Source organism: Diabrotica virgifera, chromosome 4 (genome assembly GCF_917563875.1).
Source record: "Diabrotica virgifera virgifera chromosome 4, PGI_DIABVI_V3a".
NCBI lineage: Eukaryota > Metazoa > Arthropoda > Insecta > Coleoptera > Chrysomelidae > Diabrotica > Diabrotica virgifera.
The window spans coordinates 233,112,121-233,132,230 of NC_065446.1; the positions used below are offsets into that span (position 1 = coordinate 233,112,121).

The 20,110-nt window shown below is 32.2% G+C and overlaps 1 protein-coding gene across 2 annotated transcripts in view; it reads right to left on the bottom strand.

Annotated features, from left to right (window-relative positions):
- LOC114327532 (autophagy-related protein 2 homolog A) overlaps positions 1-20,110 on the bottom strand; it is a 165,628-nt gene that overhangs the window by 49,217 nt on the left and 96,301 nt on the right. For both annotated transcript variants that reach the window (XM_050648778.1, XM_050648779.1), the window contains exons 16-20: positions 19,586-19,776; positions 14,648-14,835; positions 12,844-13,087; positions 10,563-10,857; positions 5,854-6,449 (exon numbers count right to left, since the gene is read on the bottom strand). In XM_050648778.1, the coding sequence (XP_050504735.1) occupies positions 5,854-6,449; positions 10,563-10,857; positions 12,844-13,087; positions 14,648-14,835; positions 19,586-19,776 (1,514 nt within the window). The remainder of the gene's footprint in view (positions 1-5,853; positions 6,450-10,562; positions 10,858-12,843; positions 13,088-14,647; positions 14,836-19,585; positions 19,777-20,110) is intronic.

Here is a 20,110-nt window from a genome sequence, read left to right on the forward strand (position 1 = left end):
TTTTCTGAAGGTAATACATGGTCGTATCTAGAATAAATGCGAGGAATACCTGGATGACACACAGTTTGGTTTCCGTAACTGGTTTGGAACGAGAGAAGCACTGTTTGGAATGAACGTACTTGCTCAAAGATGTCGAGATATATCTGTAGACATATATTGTTGTTTTATTGACTTTCAAAAGACATTTGATCGTATTAAGCACTCTATATTGATCGCAGCTCTAAAACACTTTGGCTTGGACGGCAGAGATGTTCGAATAATTGCAAATTTATATTGGAATCACCGGCTCTTCATATTAAAAGAGGAGTACGGCAGGGATGCCTCTTGTCACCCCTGCTTTTCAACGTTTACTCCGAAAGAATTTTCAGAAAAGCACTTTCTGAAAAACAAGAAGGAATACTTGTGAACGGTGAGGTCATCAATAATTTGCGATATGCGGACGATACAGTACTCCTAGCTTCTACTCAAGAAGATCTGCAAACACTACTTGATAGTGTCGTTGAGAGTTGTAGGGAGGCAGGTCTGGATCTGAACATACGGAAAACCAAAATACTCGTAATAAGTAGACAACAGCATATAAAACCGTCTATATGTAAATAATACCAAACTTGAGCAAGTTGATAAAATCGTTTACCTTGGACAGCAATTAAATTGTAACGCAGAAAGTCACGGCGAAATTAGATCTAGGATAGAGCAGGCTAGAGCCGCTTTTAGAAGGATGTCCAAGGTGGAATGTCCATAATTTTGTGGAAGTATAGAAAACAAAAGTTTTCAGTGTTTTATTGTGAGATAAAATCAACTTCCATCAAGTAACGGTCGAATCCATCAATTATGATGTCCAAGGCGTTATGTAACAGACAACTAAAATTGACATCGAGGATCCACCTACTTCGCTGCTACGTGTTCTCGGTCTTACTTTATGGTGTCGAGTCCTGGATTGTGAATAAAATCGATCCAAATCGCCTTGAGGCTTTCTAAAGGTGGTGCTATAGAAGAATTTTAAAAGTTTCCTGGGCGGAGAACATTCGAAACTCCACAATACTAGAACGTCTCAGCAAGACTACCGAGATCATAAAAAGCATCAAGCAGAGAAAGCTGGAGTATTTCGGACATGTAATGAGAGGTCCCAAATATAGGTTGCTACAAAATATCATGCAAGGAAAAATAGCAGGCAAACGCAGTCCAGGACGAAGAAGAACCTCATGGTTGAAGAAATTATGAGATTGGTATGGTGTTGATACAAGCATGCTATTTAGGGTGGCAATGAATAAAATTAAGATAGCTATGCTGGAAACCAACGTTCTGAAAGGACATGGTACATGAAGAAGAAGAAGTGCTAGAAGTGGCGCTACATTTGTGATTTTTTACAAACAATAGATTCAAAATAATTTAGTCTGTTAATTTATCACTATTATTTAATGGGAAAAATACCGTCCAAACTAAGCAATGGCTGAAAAGTGTTAACGGGACTCTGCTCCATCAATTACAACCATTAATCTATGGTTTACTGAATTAAAACTCGGTCGTACTGACACCAATGATGCTTAACGCTCTGTAAGGCCAAGTGATATACTTATTCCCGAAAACATCGAAAAAACGCTAAAAAATATATTATGGAAAACCGCAAAGTTAAGTTGCAAGAAATAATCTAAAGTTATCAAAGGATATTGACTATTATACATGAATAAAATTATATTTGGGTATGAAAAAGCTGTTTTTCTACAACCACTATTCAAAATGCACTTTTCTGAACAGTTTTATGTTAAGAAACTTGACATTTTCTCACAGTATTATATATAACATTAGTGTGCAGAAAAGTGACGTTTCTGTGCCGGAAAGTTCTTTTATGTACTCTATCTCATATTATGCATAAGTTTTTAGTTTGTGAAAACTGTCATTATAGATAGCAGTGCGTGAAGGATTTAAAGTGTGCGTGAAGTAACAACGTATTTTAAATGGGGTTTACTTTCTCGCACTGTTTTTTGGCACACTTTCATAACGAGCGATCCACAATTATCGGGATCAAAGCTAGCCGTGCAAAAAATTAGGTATGTCTTGTTTTAATCTGAATTTATATCATTGGTTTATCAATTAATTTTGATTAACATTATAAAACATAAAAAATCAATCAAAACCTTTAACACAGAACTTTAATCAAAAATAAAAAGAATTAACAAAATTATAAGTAGCAATAATAAATAAAATCAAACAATATGCTGTGTATTATTATGACCACCACCAAAATATCTACATAACCTAACTTTTCTTGTTAAGTTGACGTACACTGCAAAGGTGAGGTAAACTGGAAAGTATATCTGAATTAAGAAGACATGTACTGTATAGCTATCTCTGTCGTTGTAATCAAATATCCTTAACTCGCGTTGTCATGGTGATGACATTTGAGCAATAAATTACAACAAAAGTTTTGACAGTTTTGTGGTTTGAAAGAAATTAGAATTTTTAAATGTCAAAGGTCTAAAAATTGTAGAATAGAAATGAATTCCAGTGACGAAAAGTTACAGTTTTTTTATTTGTTTATCGAAGTACTTTTTGCGAACTTACGCGATGTATAACACTCGCGCCGCTGTCGCTCGTGCTCTAAACACGCTTGCGTTCGCAAAAAGCATAGGTACTTCACGAACTGTTTCATAAATAACTATTCTGCACAGTACCATTACACTCCAAAAAAAATATAATTATGTTTTGATGAAATTGTATTATTTGAGATATTAGATTTGATAGTACTTTTCAAAAAAGAACCGATTTAACTATCTATAGGTATCTCATGACCGAGAAATCTGGAAAATGCGCTAATTTAACACATTATTTTTGAACTTTGAATTTAGTATTCTACAAATGACTACCTCATTCTAAGTAACTTTATATCTTCTGTTTACATCTCTGGTTAAAGTGTAGACAAATATAAATATAACCTGTAAGACAGTTATTATACTTAATTATCGTATAGAAATTAAATTATGAATGTTACAACTGTTTTATTTTACAATTTTATTCTTAATAAACATTTTATAATAATCAATTAACCAATACGGATTTAGCAATCTCAGCAAGATACGTCGAATGAAGTAGTTATATTTGGAAATCTGTGTCTGCATAAATATAACGTCAAATGTGACATTATTTTATAATAATTATTAAATAGTTGAGGCATAAGGATGCTGAAATAGCTATATGGAGATGGTGGTCCAACTCTGAATCAAATATAAACAAAACCTGCCTTGATCTTTTTTATCTTTATTAAATAGTTATTTATGATATAAGTGTTAAAAGTACACGTTTAAGGCACGCATGTGAAAGTTTGCAGAATGAGCGATAGCGAATTCTGCAATTCACATGAGTGCCTTAAAAATGTACTTTTTAACACGCATATCATACAATATTTTTCCTACAAACGTAATTACAGGACAATATCTACAAAAACTTTTACTTGAACTTGACTGACATTCCATTTTTATATTTTTTTGACATTACATCAAAATTGTCTATACGGTCAATACGAATTGCAGTGCCTTAAAAATATTTTAAAGCACTAGTGCCTTAAAGTAGCATTTTTAACGCACCCTTGGAGTGCTAAAAATTTCATTTTTAACACGGTTGTAGAAAAAATAGTTTAAATTCAAACAAATTAAGGCAGTGCATTAATTTTTTAACTGATTTCTGTGTAATTTGTTTAGGTATAAGGAATTTAAATTGATTAATATTAATTAAATACAGTTTAAAATTTATAATATATTATTATAATAAATCTTCGTTTGGAAATTGTGATTTTTATGTTTAGCAAAAACTCAACTGTGGTTGTAGAAAAAGTATATATAGTGTGTAATACGTGCAGAAAGGTAATTTCTCACTCGTTTGAATTGCGGCACTCGCTTGCGCTCGTACCGCAACTTTTCAAACTCGTGAGAAATTAGTACCTTTCTGCACTTGTGCAATATACTATTTCCACATGGATGACGCGATTTCTCACACCAGAACAAAAACAAACAATAACTGATAAATCTCGGTGCTATGTGGACATGTTTAATCGGAATAAGTCGGAGTTTTTCCGTCATGGGACAGCGCACGGAAAAAGCCCTCCAAAGCGAACACAGACGCAACAAACCGCTGGAAAGGTTAGCCTCTGTATTTTGGGACCCGTACGGAAAAAAGAAAAGGCTCATTTGTCGAAGAAAAAATATTGTCTCACCAAGACAATGCACCGTATCACAAATCCACAAATTAACTACGATAAATCCAAAATGCATAGACACCAAGTTGGATACGACCTGGATACGGCACACCAACTAGCATAATACTATTTATACATAACTTGAAAGATTCAGCAACTAAACGCCATACGGTCTGTGTGCGCATGCGCACAGAATTAGGAAATTTTACTCTCAATCGCGCCTAAAGAAGTATAACTTCAAAAAATACTTTTAAGAAACGCTTTTCTTTAGTTACGAGTGACTAAAATTAAACATATTATAAAAAAATTAACAAAAAAGCAGAAAATAAAAAAAAATTGAAAAAATCTAACACATTCGTCAAAGAAAAGCGTGGCGCGTCTTCATCGAATAAACGTTGTTCGCACCACGCTTTTCTTTAACAAATGAGTTTTTATCAATTTTTTTTTTATTTTTTGCTTTTTAGTTGATTTTTTTTATAATACATATGTTTAATTTTAGTCACTAGTAACTAAAGAAAAGTGTTTCTTAAAAATATTTTTTTCATATTTTATTTTTTACTTTTTAGTCTTTCACTTTTCAAACATTAAAATAATATCGTCATGTTTATTAAAATATGTATAAAACATATGCTGTACACACATGAAAAGTAGTCGGAATCGGCAAAAAATTTGAAACTTTATTGTTTATTTATGAATCAAAACGTAAACAATTAACGTAAAAACTGAAATTATGTATAGTTCATATAATTAGCTACAATCTGTAACAGTTTCAAGTGTCTTCATTGTAAAAACAAGAGAATTTAAGCATTTTTGTTAAAATCGTTTTTTTATTTAAACAATTAATAAACAAAAAAATGTTTTATTGACTATTCGTGTTTTGTTCCCGCGAATGTATGTGTCTGCAAATTTTTAGTCATTTGCATGGAAGAAAAGGCAGTCAAATTAACGTCCAAAGATTTGACCCAAACGATTGAACTAAAAAAAGCGTTTAATTAATTAATAGGGCAAAACAAATTCTAATGTTAATTGTAGCACAAAATGTCTCTACCGGTGGTTTTTCTAAGACTATGATAAAAACACGAGTTTTTTGAATTCGAGTTTTGGTTGAAGTTTTGTTTCGTATCGTATTGAAATTTGACACGAATAAACGCCGATTTATATATAAACAAATATATGAGCGTTCAAAATTTGAAACTTTATTGTTTATTTATGAAGCATAACGCAAACAATTAACGTAAAAAGTGAAATTATCTATAGTTCAAAGACAAGAGAATTTAAGCATTTTCCATTAAAATCGTTTTTTTTTTATTTAAACAATTAATAAACATAAAAATTTTTTTTATGACTATTCGTGTATTATTCCCGCGAATGCATGTCTGCAATTTTTCATTCATTTGCATTGAAGAAAACTCAGTCAAATTAACGTCTAAAGATTTGATGCTAACTATTGAAGTAAAGAAAAGCGTTTAAAAAACAGATAACTTTTGTTATCGGCAACTTGGAAGACATTTATTGATGAATATTTATTACCTTCGACGTATTCTACTAAACTATATATGTTCATTTTTTGGCAAAAAAAATATTTATTTCATAAAATATAACGGATAGCTTAGTAATAGTTTTTCATAATTGAATTTCGAATTTCTGAAACCAAATGTACCTACCTTATTTAAATGTAACTCCATGTGAACATCATGATCCCTATTAACTCCTCCCTTGACTATCCAATTCATGTTAGCTCTCTTCTTATCCATATTACTAGTGATATGCACTTCGTTTTTACTTTTTTTGGAAAAACTAACGGTATCATTCAGTTGAGTTTCTGAAAATTGTACAGTCTTCTTCTTGTTTTCGCTTTCGGCTATTTTGAAATCGTTTCCACCATACATGTGCCACTCTACTGTCATGTCACACAGAGTATACCGAGTGACAGGAGTGGGAAACGACTTGGGAGGTTTCAGAAGATCAGTTTTACCAACAGGGATGTTGAAGTGATTATCAATGACTCGCACTGGGTCGCTGGAAAGCCATCGAATGTCAGGAATGCCATTTGCAGGGTATAGTCCTAGACCGGGTTCTTTACCTATGATACAGAACTCATCATCGGTGTCACTACTTCTATTGGAGTGGTAAGCAATATCACCTAATTCGTATGTCACTTGTGGTAGAGGTTTGGACAGTGTTTCTTGTTGTATTAGCTGCTTTTCGTCGGGAAAGTAAAATAGTTTGGCACCGAGGTTTGAAGAATGCATCGTATTATCTAAAAATCAGTTAAACACTGTTTATTTAATACTTTAAATATATCTAAATGTTTATACGATTACTAGGACTAATAGCGCAACAAACGGAGGGAGACAGATAGGATATAACTAATAGTCCAAGTAATCAAGCTTAAAATAGGACAAAACCTCGCAATTTTTACAGAATGGACCGATTTGCTTGAAAGTAGTGGATAGCCCAAGGATCGAAATCTATATGATGCGGAAAGGCGCTTTGACCATGGGGGTGGTTGCCACCCCATCACGGTAGTGGAAATTTTTTTATTATATTTTGACCGCAAAAGTTGGTAAAAACATTCATTCTAAGCAAAAAACGTTCGAAACATTTTTTTCATAAAATTAATAGTTTTCGATTTATTCGCTATCGAAAGTGTTAGTTTTATATCGAAAAAATTAATGTTTTTAATCAGTTTTCTGCTAATAACTCAAAAAGTTTTCGTTTTATCAAAACAAGTTTCCCTAACAAAAATGTACCTTTTGAAAAAATAAACAAAACCGTTTTTTTTTTAATTTTCTTTAAGACCAATAGTAATCGAGCTATACTTAATTATATGTTAGCTCTTCTTCGTCAAATGCTAAATATTTAGTTTCAAAGTCAAAAGATGGGAAAACTATGCATTTTTGAAGGATAATTTGTTGAAACTAATTTAAAGTATTTTTTCTACAACCGTGTTAAAAATGTAATTTTTAGCACTCCATACGAGCGTTAAAAATGCCTGTTTAAGACACTAGTGCTTTAAAATTTTTAAGGCACTGCAAGTCGTATTGACCGTATAGGCAATTTTGATGTAATGTCAAAAAAATATAAAAATTGAATGTCAGTTAAGTTCAAGTAAAAGTTTTTGTAGATATTGTCCTGTAATTACGTTTGTAGAAAAAATATTGTATGATATGCGTGTTAAAAAGTACATTTTTAAGGCACTCATGTGAATTGCAGAACTCACTATCGCTCATTCTGCAAACTTTCACATGCGTGCCTTAAACGTGTACTTTTAACACTTATATCATAAAAAAAAAACAGTAAAATCCTGTATAAAAGGTATATTTAAAATCCCTCAAAAGGGGCCACATCATTTACTGGGCTTTGACCCACATATTTTTGTCAAACAATATCTTGGTGGTTAGCATGTACATTGCACGTAAACACTGATGATGGCTGGTAAACCAGTCGAAAACTAGTTATGTTGTGATTTTGATGTGGCCCTTTTGAGGGATTTTAAATATACCTTTTATACAGGATTTTACTGTTTTTTTGTATTATATGGTATACAGCCAACTACAGGAAAACTTTTTCCTTGTGGATTTTTTATTTATATCATAAATAACTATAAACATATCTATTCTCAGAAATAAAAAGTCTCTAGCTCAAAAATTAAGAGACTTATAATGAAAAGAATGTCAGTCCCTATTTTTTCAGCGAAAAAGTGATCGGAATCAACCCCATAATCACCACTCTAATTAAAATTAGTCATTTACCTTATTTTGTCTTCTTTATTTATGTATTATTAATAGATTCTAGAAGTACGACCGGCTTAAAATTATTAGTTTTAAAAAGAATGGAGCTAAAAGCAAATAACGAATTTTTGTAGTTTGGTAAAAAATTCCCTTTTCTTCCGAATAGAAAGATTAGCATCACAGACACGAAAAAATATTTCAATATCAAATTGTAGCTTATTTAATTCTCAAGAACTTGGTTTGCAAAAATTTTTTCTACGGCAAAAATTGAGTGAGCTATTGATAATTATAACTTGTAATAACATGCAAAAACCACCTTTACCAACCCTTTCAAAGTCACCTCTTTTTGCGACTAAGGATATTAAATGAATTTAATATCAATAATAGCCTTATAGATCTTGTAAAAACCTACAAAATTCTTTTTTACCAAACTTTCTAAGATAAAAAATAAAAAAGTTACGGTTAGAACAAAAAAGGAGAAATCCAATTGGAAGCATAATAATGTAAGTTAGAGGTGTTTTTAGTCGTTGACCTTATTCATTCTTCTTTATTTATGTATTATTAATAGATCCTAGAAGTTTAACTGGCTTAGAATGATTAGTTTTTAAAAAACTGGAGTTAAAAACGCCACTGAGATATGTCAAATTAAAAATCATTTTTGAATTGCATAGGTCCTGAGGCCAGGTTCGATCTAGTCTTCTTGTGGCAGGGCCATTATGGAATAATTCCCTTACTAACTCATTGTCATGGTGAACGGTACGCTCGTTTTGTGATTCAGATGCTCGATGGATTTCTTCTCTGATGAAAGGTATATTTAAGTCTTCGTGAAGTGTTTGATTAGTTACATACCATGGTGCATCCACTATTAATCTTAGAACTTTAGACTGAAATCTTTGGATGATATTGAGTGATGTTAACTTTGCACAGCCCCAGAGGTGTAGTCCGTAGTACCAAATAGGTTTGAGTATTGTTTTGTACAGAAGAATTTTGTTTTGGATGTTGAGTTTTGATCTGCGTCCAAGGAGCCAATACATTTGCCGAAATTTCAAGTCTAGTTGTATTCTTTTCGTCTGTATATTTTTTTTCCAATTAAGACGTTGGTCAAGATGGAGGCCAAGGTATTTAGCGTCTGTTACTGTTGGTATTCGTACATTTTTCATTCTTACAGGTGGGCATGTGTTGTGACGGTTTGTAAACGTTATTTGAGATGATTTTGTTTTATTTACTTTTGTTCGCCATTTTGTGTACCACTCACTGAGTATGTCCAGATGGTGTGGTTTAATTTAGGACAAAAATATTTCTTGCCTTTTTTTCAGACGAGGCGCCTTTTTTATACAAAAAAATAAAACATCTTAACGCTTACAAAGTATTTGCGGTAGTTTCCATATGCATAGAAACTTAGTTCAAATACTTTGTAAACGTTAAGATGTTTTATTTTTTACATAAAAACGGTGCCGCATGTGAAAAAAAGGCAAGACATATTTTTGTCGTAAATTGAACCAGCAATTCAAAAATGATTTTTAATTTGATATATCTCAGTAGCGTACTATTTTTCTCTTAAAAAAAATTCAGACCATTACCCGTACGCGCGCCAATGATGAATATAAAATTCTTCTATAACCTCTAAAGGAGGTCATTTTTAACATTTGTTGTAGCTCGGCAACCTAGTTAAAATCTTATTAGTAATACTTTCTGTTATTGTTCCAGTTTAGTATTATCATATTGGATATTTCTTGATAATGTATTAAAAAAATGAAAAATACGCGTCAAGATTTATTTTTCTGCATAAAAACGGTGCACCATATGAAAAAAAGGCAAGAAAGGTTTTTTTATCATAAATTAGACATGGAATTTAAAAATAATTCTTAATACGAAATATTTCAGTGACGTACTATTTTTTTCTTTAAAAAAATTCAGACCATTTCCCGTAGGCGCGCCAATGATGAATACAAAATTCTTAATTGTATGTCAAAAAATGCGTAATAACTACCTCCTAAAACTCACCAAATTGCATTTTCATAGCTCAACTTGTCTTAGAGTAATAAATAAATTGGCAGTTTGAAATAAAAATTTCAACACCCCGTATCTCGGAAACTAAGCATTTGCGGAAATATGTTTATAGAGCAAACCAGCATTAATTTTTCATGTAGAATTAGCCCTTAAAATTGTTCATACTTTTTTATCAACACCCCTATATGATTTTGTCTGAATCGCAGTCGGATTTGTTATAGTTCGTTCAGATTAAGTCATACATACACTCGCTGATGATAGCCAAGGAGCTTAAAACTGTTTAGTCTCTTGTCTTCGTTTTACAAAAAAATTATTGTTTATTCCTACTAGCTTACTCCTAACAGAGTATGTGGGATCAAGTTTTCGTTGAAATTTTTTCCACGCTGAGCAGGCAGGAAGGGAGATGCAATTCAAAGATCTCCCCTAGCCTTCTTTACCTCAGCATTCGTATGGTTTGTAAATTATAGAAACCGCGACGGCGATAGCAGAAACTTGGTTTGCGTTTGTTAGTGGAAACTAAATTATTATTTACATCATCTATTCGTTAAAATTCGTCTATACCAAGAGTTTGACTAATAATATTCAAATAGAGTTGATAACCTAATATTTAATATCAAAATCATTCATACCTTCTACAATTTCACTTTCTTTCATGGCTTCTCCCAATAGTGTGTTAACATGCTCATGTTGGCTCTTCGACAGGTTACTAATCTGTGGTTCAACCGACACCAATTCTGCTTCGGCTTGGTGTCTAGGACTCGAGTAAGAGCTTCCCGTGGTTGTAGATGCTGGTGGTGATAGATCTCCGTCATTGGCGAAGTATATTATGAGGTTCGTTAACATTTTACAGCTGTCTGCGCATGTGTGTATGTTGAGAATGTTATTAGATGCTCGAAGGTCGATGTGAGGGTTGATCCCACTTCTCTGTAATATTTAATATTGCGTTAAGCTTATTTAAATAAATTACAACATATACAGAGGATAAGGATTGACGTACTTTGTGTGCAAGACACTCCGTGGAAAGGTAATAAATAGGTTGAGAAATCCTGTAGATGAATGCAAGTTAATATACAGGGTGATTCATTAAGAATGTCCAATCTCTCGAGTCGTAGACTCTAGACCTCAAAATATTAAGATTTAACCCAAATCACTTAAATAAAATCTGCCTCGTTACTGAGTTAGAGGGTGTTTTATTAAAAAAATTAAGAACTATTTTTACCCATTACTCTATAACTATTTGATATATCCTTGTCGTACTTTGCAGAAAGTGTAGTTACCATACACCCTACTCAACTATGATAAACAAACGTTTCTAGCTACTACCAGAGGTGTACGACAGGGGACAATGAATGGTTTATCCTTCCCAAATTCTACGCCACTGTCGGAATTGCTATTTTAGCACAATATTTATATTCTCCAATACTTTGTAGGTAAATAATATACCCTTTATTCTTAACGATAAAGTCATTAGCTTTCGAGATATTTGAAGTTGAAAATGCAACGGCACAACTATTTAGATTTTAGATTATTGTATTGTGCCCCTTCATTTTTAACTTCAAATATCTCGAAAACTAATGATTTTATCGGTAAGAATGAACAGTATAATATTTGCATAGAAAGTATTGGAGAATCGAAACCGAGTGTACAGTACCTACACTTTCGGCCGAGTATGATAAGGATATGTCAAATACTTTTAAAGTACTGGATACAAATAGTTTATATTTATGTAGCAGGGATATTTAATTTAAGAATTTAGAAATTATTTGTATTCAGTACATACTTTAAAAGTATTTAAAATATCCTTACCATACTTGCCAAAAAGTGTAGGTAGTGTACACTACTGTACACCCCAGTAATTTATGTTAAATAAACGTTTCTGGCTACTACCAGTGGCGTACAGGGGAAAGTGAATGGTTGACCCTTCCCAAATTCTACGCCACTGACGGAATTGCTGTTAGCAAAATCTTTCGATTCTCCCATATTTTCTATTTAAATAATATACTCTTCATTCGTAACGATAGCATCATTAGGTTTCGAGATATTTTAAGTTAAAAATGAAAGAGCGCATACATTAATCAAAAGAGCTGTGCCATTTCATTTTCAACTTTAAGTACATACCTCGAAAACTAATGACTTTATCGTTGCGAATAAATAGTATATTATTTACCTAGAATTGGAGAAACAAAATATTGTGCTAAAATAGCAATTCCGCCAGTGGCGTAGAATTTAGGAAGGATAAACCATTCATTGTCCCCTGTCATACGCCTCTGGTAGTAGCAAGAAACGTTTGTTTATTATAATTTACTAAGGTGTACATTTTCTGCAAAGTATCACAAGGATATGTCAAACAGATTTAAAGTACTGGGTAAAAATAGTTATTAAATTTTTAAATATAATATTTCAGTTAAATAAAGGAAAAGTTGCAATTCTTACTTTTGGGTCCCCAGACAAAGACTAGTATTATTAATATCGTAGTGTTGCTAACTCAATTTGTGAAAAATTTGCATTTGTATCACTGTTTTCCCAAAGGTGCGATATATTAAAAATATTAATGTAAACAACTTTGTTGTTGCGACTTTTTTTAAATTTCTTTATTACCGTTCTATATTTATCTTTATATTAGTAATAATCTGTATGGTGTTTAAGCTGTTGAATGTTGAGTCCATCAATCCCCTCAATAGTGAAAAAAGATTAAACACTTCAATAAAATAACTTTAAAAATACGTTCACGGGATAATAGCGATTTTCTAATTATTACCACTGACACTCTGATGTATGTATCAATGAGTATGTATCAATACTAGACAAACGACGTACGTTTCACTTTATTTGTTAATTTAACTTGTTTGAAAACGAATCGTGATGCATGGGAAAAGTTAGAGTGGAAGACCTATACTAAAAATACCTTACCTTATCTGTAGTTCTTAAACTCAACTCAAACAGTCCTAATTGTAAGACGTTTACGTAATCTCTAATTAAGTCCACGGGTGCCACAGATACTTTCCCGTTTTTCGAGGGAGCTTTTTCGCTCAAAAACAGAGCACATTCTTCGAATATAAACCTCAGCGTAGATGAATTCGATTGGGCTGATAAGTGCGAAGACATACTGAAGTTTCCTATTGTGATTGCAGATCTAATAGCTAAATTTAATGGCCTAAAATTAAACAAAAAAGTATATAAACTATATGTATATAAAACGCGTGTGAAAGAAGACAAAGTCATGATGTTAATATTATTATTTTCTTTTTAATATCCTTAACAGTAAAAATACTACTTAAATTATACGTAAGTCCTCTTCATCATCTTACGTCTTGAAATTGATGGAACAACGTCGACTAATAAAATCGAATGAAATAGAATATAGACATCTACAGAGAAGAATTAAAAGGGAGAATAAATTCGCTAAAGAAAAATGGATGAGAGAAATGTGTGTGTAAATGAAAGATGTGATATCGAGGCATGACTTATTTAATGTGCACAAAAAGGTAAAAGAAATAAGCTGTTCGACCAAAATTGTACTGACGACCCAGAAATTATAAAATCGGAGGTACAATAAACACAATACAGTTCCAGATGATACACCAACTGAGTTGCTGAAACTAATAGATGAAGATACCAAAAAAGTTAGTAGTAAAACTTTTTAATGGAATATAATATAACACTGGAGTGATTCCCACAGACTGGCTTAAAGCCATCTCTGTCACAATACCTAAGAAACACAATGCTAGAAAATGCTCAGAATATCAATTAATTACCCTACTGAGCCACATTTTTAACATCACGGAAGATACCCAATTTGGTTTTAGAAATACTAAACGAATGCAAGGAGGCACTTTTTTCGCTAAACATCCTATTACAAAAATGCCGTCACCAAAGAAAATATGTATTTGAATGCTTCGTGAAAAAGTATATCAAGTAAAAATAAAGCAGATGCAAAAAAGTATAGGAATAGATAACAAAATGCTCAGAATATCGATTAATTACCCTACTGAGCCACATTTTTAAGATTTACCTAAGAATATTTCACAACAGAATTAGACACATGCGAAGATCTCGGAAGATACCCAATTTAGTTTTGTAAATGCTAAAGGAATGACAGGAGGCACTTTTTCCGCTAAAGATCCTATTACAAAAATGCCGTCACCAAAGAAAAGATGTATTTGAATGCTTCGTGAACTTCAAAAAGGCATTCGATAAAGTATACCAAGTAAAAATAAAGCAGATGCAAAAAAGTATAGGAATAGATGACAAAGATATTCGTGTAATTAAAAATGTCTGTTATCGTAAAAATTGGAGATAAATACACGGATGAAATCTCCATACAACGACGAATCAGACAAGGTTGCATTTTGTCCCCAACATTATTCAATATTTACTCAGACCAGTTATTTAAAAACGCACTTGAGAGACAGGTATATGGAATAAACATCAACGGGGAACTATTAATGTATTTAGATACATTTTTCCTTACAATTGAGTAAATTTATGGTATATTTAAAAGTAATTTATGTACTGGAAGAGGCTTAATCTGCTAAAAAATGTTTACAGTGCAGGTAAAAACACAGAATGAAAGGCCTTGATAATGATTACCTAGCTAGACAGTTACAAAGTTAAAAGAATTCGATTGAAAACGTTAGTTGCAAATAATTAAAAGAAGTAATAAACTCAATAAACAGCTAAACAAACGCCTAAAAGTACATAAATGTTTACTTACCTATAATCTATGGCACAATCCCAAACGTGTAAATGTAATTCAGTCAGAACATCTTTGGCATGATAATTTGCTATAGGGTAATCTTGTACATTGAAAAAGTCTAATAAATGTGAAATCCAACTATTCGGTTCCGTGCACATTCTATGTTTTAACGTACTCTTGTTTAATCCGATGGCTACTCTCACAGTCTAAAATCAGACAAATCAATAGTTATTTATCTGCAACCGTCACTAAAGTCATTCATTATTGTACTCATTTGCCCTCATTTGCGGCTGTAAAGTAACACTTTATTGTACTGAAAGAAGAATTTTACTTTACCTGCCGCTATTAATCGAGATTGAATGTAAGTGGTCGATGGCAGTAATCGAATGTCTATTTGACAATTTATTTACTTTAGTTATTTAAAAATATTGTACACAATTTGCGATATTATCAATTAAATTTATGTCAAAAAGTGAAATTATGTAGTATTTTGCAATTATATTCATAAAAAATAAATTAAAACTTTACCGATTTAGTAATTATTCAATATTGATAACTATCGATTAAAATCGAAAGTAACCATCTTGCAAAAGTTATCTGTCACCACTGTCATGAAATTATTATGACGTTTAAAATTTAAAAAGTTCTTAAATTGTAAATTGTAAGTACGTAAGTGTTAAAACCAATATAAAATGCGATAAAATTTTGTATGCACCATGTCAGTCAAGATTCTTTATCAAACTCGTCTGTTATTCGCCTTGCTCGCTACGCTCGCTCGTCTCATAATATCAGACTCGTTCGATAAAGAGTAACTTTACTGACTTGGTACATAAATAACTATTATGTGCCAAGTCAGTAAAGTGAGTCTTTATCGAACGAGTCTGATAGTAAGAGACGATCGAGCCTAGCCAGCGAGGCAAATAACAGACGAGTTCGATAAAGAGTCTTTACTGACGTGGTGCATACAAAATTTTATCGCCAATGATAAAAAACATTAACAATTACTTACTTACATCCTAATGAAAAAAGAGTGTGTGTACTTGGTACGCACGTAAGACGTTATACTTCTATTATTATGATTTCAACGAAATAAATATATTTTAAACAGTTTAATCGTATTTTTATTTAAATTTTAAACCAATTTTAACACTTAAAATAAAATACCAAAAATTAAAAATACCGTTAATAGTTACGTTATGTTTATGAAGTGTAGCCTACCGTAGCGCAGTTGCTTTTTCCTTGATGAATAGTAGAAAATCTAAATAAATATATTTGCTAACAAATTATCATTAATATCTGTCACCGTCCTATATACATATAATCGAATTAACAAAAACACCATTTCATAATATACAATTTGTATTTGCATTAATACAAAACTTAAAAGTTTTAAGAATTTTATTAATTGTAGACGAAATAAAAATTTCGTATGACAATAATGACGATGACAGAAAGCTTTTGCATGATCGATTTTTAATCGATAGTTGTTATCAATATTGAATAAGTACCTAATTACTAAATCCGTAAAGTTTTGATTTATGTTTTATGAATATAATTGCAAAATACTACAGAATTTCACTTTCTGACATAAATTTAATTAATAATATCGTAAATTTTGTACAATATTTTTAATAATAGAGTAAATAAATTTTAAGTTAACTCAAATACATAATCGATTACTGCCATCAACCACTTACATTCAATCTCAGTTTATTTTGATTAATCGCGGCAGGTAAAGTACAATTATTCTTCTTTCAGTACAATAAAGTGTTACTTTACTGCCGCAAATGACGTCAAATGAGTACAATAATGAATGACTTTAGTGACGGTTGGCGATAAACAATATTAAGAATTTTTAATATAATATGTTGAAATAGAGTGAAAATTCCAACTTCTCTAATTTCAGCCTTTATGCGCCAGTCATGGAAAATTGGACATTTTGGATATGTGCCTGCCAGCGAAGCTACAGCAGATATTTGAAAGCTTGTTATAAATTCTTGTATAATTCTTCTTCTTCAAGTGCCATCTCTGCGACGGAGGTCGGCAATCATTATAGCTATTCGGACTTTATGAGACAGCTGCTCGAAAAGTTCATTTGATGTACATCCGTACCATTCCTTCAGGTTGGGCAGCCGATATTCGACGTCTCCCTATGCTTATTTTCCCTTGGACCTTTCCCTGCATAATGAGTTGGAGCAAGTTGGATCTCTCCATATGTAATGTCCGAGATATTCCAATTATCTCGTTTTGACTGTATTTAAGATTTCCATTTCTATATTCATCTTTCTCAGAACATATTTGTTTGCGACGTGTTCTGTCCACGATATTTTTAGAATTCTTCTATACACCCACAGCTCGAATAATTACAGTTTTTCGTTGATGCCGTATTCAGATCCAAGCTTTCATTCCTAAAATAAAGTCGAGAAAATGTAGCATCTAGACTACCTAACTCTTAGCTCCAACTTCAAATCTTTTGTACAGAGCACTCTTCTCACTCATTTTGTTAAAATTTGCTCTACCCTTTTCGATTCTGATTTTGATTTCCCGAAAGTAATCAATTGTGGAGTTGATCATTGTTCCAAGATATGCATATTGGTTTACTTGTTTGACATTGGTTTCTTTTATAGAGAGATTTTCGTTGACTCTTTGAGTTGTCGATATCCTCACAAATTTTGTCTTTTTGACGTTCATTGTTAGACCGTATTCTCATCCATACTCCGCTAGTCTGGTCACCAGCCTCTGAAGATCTCTAATATTTTCGGCTAAGATGACATCGTCATCCGCATATCTACTCTTGTTAATAGGAACTCCATTTAACTTTATTCCAGCTGTTTCACTCTTAGTGTGTCTTCCGAGCAGGCATTAAGAAGAATTGGCGACAAAACGCTTCCGTGCCTTACCCCACGTCTGATTTCAATTTCCTTTTACAGCTCTTCGTTAACATGTACTTTTGCTAACTGCTTACAGTATAAATTCGATATGACCCTGAGGTCATTGTAGTGTATCTTTTTTGATTTCAGGACATTTATTATAATTGTTCATGTCGATCGAATGCTTTATTATAGTCAATGCCCAGACACCTGTGCAATATTAAGTGAAAAAAGAGCTTCTCGCGTTCCTAGGCCTTTAACGAAACCCAAATTGCCTAACATTGATGTCTATGGGCCGGTATTTCCAACCGCACTTAAGCCAAAGCTTACTTTAAGCCTGAGCTAAAGCTTAGATTCCTGTATTTCACATCAACAGTTGAGGACCAGTTTAGTTAAGGAAATGATGGAAATACGGCACCCAGCTTAAGCTTTTCCTTAACTTTTGACACAGGCTTAAAGCAAAAGCTTAAGTAGCTGTTGAAATACCGGCCCTAACGCTAGTTTATGATATATTTGGTTATAGATGACTTTCAGTAGCAACTTTAGCAAATGGGATATCAAGCTAATGGTGCCTACTTTATCATCTTCCGTATCTCATGTTTAATATTCCTGTATTTATTGTTATTCTCCTTCTCATAGGCATCTTTCAGTGCTTCACAGTTTTTCGATTTCTTTCTAACGCATTAAGTTTTAAGTGACAGAAAAAAAGGTACGTCCGTGATTAAAATCATTTATAACATTTATTCTAGTTGTCGATAGATGGCGCTATAATCGAACAAAAAATATTTATGTATTATCTATACGACTATAATCAGTACAATTTATAAAACTACAAATCAAAGAACATAATCTTTTTCTCATGAGCATTTTTCAGTGCGTCACAGTTTTTCGATTTCTTTCTAACGCATTAAATTGTATATGACAGAAAAAAGGCACGTCGGTGATTACTTTGCTATAATAGAAAAAAATTTATTTACTAATTATATAATATATCTACGAATATAATCTGTACAATTTATAAGACTATACAAATCAAAGAAAATACCATTTTATAAATGCAATAAAGACAATTGATTTGTTTTTATGCCCAATTGCAAATAAAATTTGACAACTGTCAGATTTAACTAAAATGTCATGTTACAATAAATGTTATAAATGTATATTATCACGGACTTACCTTTTTTCTTTCATCTTTATCATTTGTGACGCACTGAAAAATCCTCATGAAAAGAACCATACCTTTTTATAAATGCAATAAACACAATTGATTTGTTTTTATACCAAATTACGATTACGATTCTGACAACTGTTAGTTTTAACTAAAATGTCATGCTATGATATGATTCTCTACATTCTTAAAATCATATATTACATCATTAATGACACACTGAAAGACTGAGAAGAACTTTAAATTATAGTCGTATAGATATAAATCTTTTTTTTCGATTATAGCGCCATCTATCAACAACTGGAATAACTGTTATAAATGGTATGTATCACGGACGTGCCCTTTTTTCTGTCACTTGCGTCACACTGAAAAAAGCCTCTGAGAAGAACCATATCTTTGTTCTTATATTGTTTTCGTTGTTCCATAATATCTCGTCGTTCATCCATTCCTGTTTTCTCCTTGCGGAAGTCTTTAGTATTTCTTTAGCACGGTTCTATAAGACAATATTTTAGTCGATCCCAGTGCTCGTCAACATTATTGGTGTCTACGTTCAGTTTGCTACAGTTCATACGCAGTTCGTGTTGGAGGCATTCTTTATAATTACAACCTACTATTGTTTTACTAAAAAATATATATTTTTTAAAGATACTTTGTTAAGGCTTTCCTAAAATGTTTTTCTTTCTTAAGAACTACCATGATAGACCTAGAAGTGAGAATGACGTGAGCCAGTTGTTTTACTTTTAGTGTTATTTTGTTTGTTGTGTTTTCTCTATTTTTATTTATTATTAAGTTGAATCAATGTTTACTTTTGTGTGTGGTTTAATATCAAAAACAAAACAGAACTTGAGCATCTTAAGAGTACCTAATCTCTAGGTTAATGCGTGGTGTAAACTATATAAAAAAATTCAAATTACTCACCTTAACGTGATGAGTTTCGTGGTTGGCTTGTATTCTTATTGCGATCGTCAGCATCTCTCTATTTCCTCCTCTAGTTTTTGAGGTCGCAAGCATACCCTGCTCAGATTTATATATGGTGGGATGGAGATGACTCGCAACAGGTGACCCAAATGGTTTTATGGTAGGAGCCTGACTAGGAATGCCCATCATATCTGAAATATAATACATATGATTTAAAACTACATTTTCCCCCAAAATATAAAATGTTTTTTTATTATTTAGAAGAAAAAACAACGTCCACAAATTGTTAGTGCATATGGCATATTATGGTCTTCACAGGCCTGAATTACATTATTTTAATCTTGGTGACATTGAGCTACTCTAACCCCCAATACATATTTGGGGAATTCCTCCTTAACGGATTACTTGTACAGGGCTTTGACCCACATAATTTTGTAAAATTATATCTTGGTGGTTAGCATGTAAATTTCACGTAAGCACTGATGATGAGTGGTAAACCACTCGAAAACTAGTTATGTGATTGTG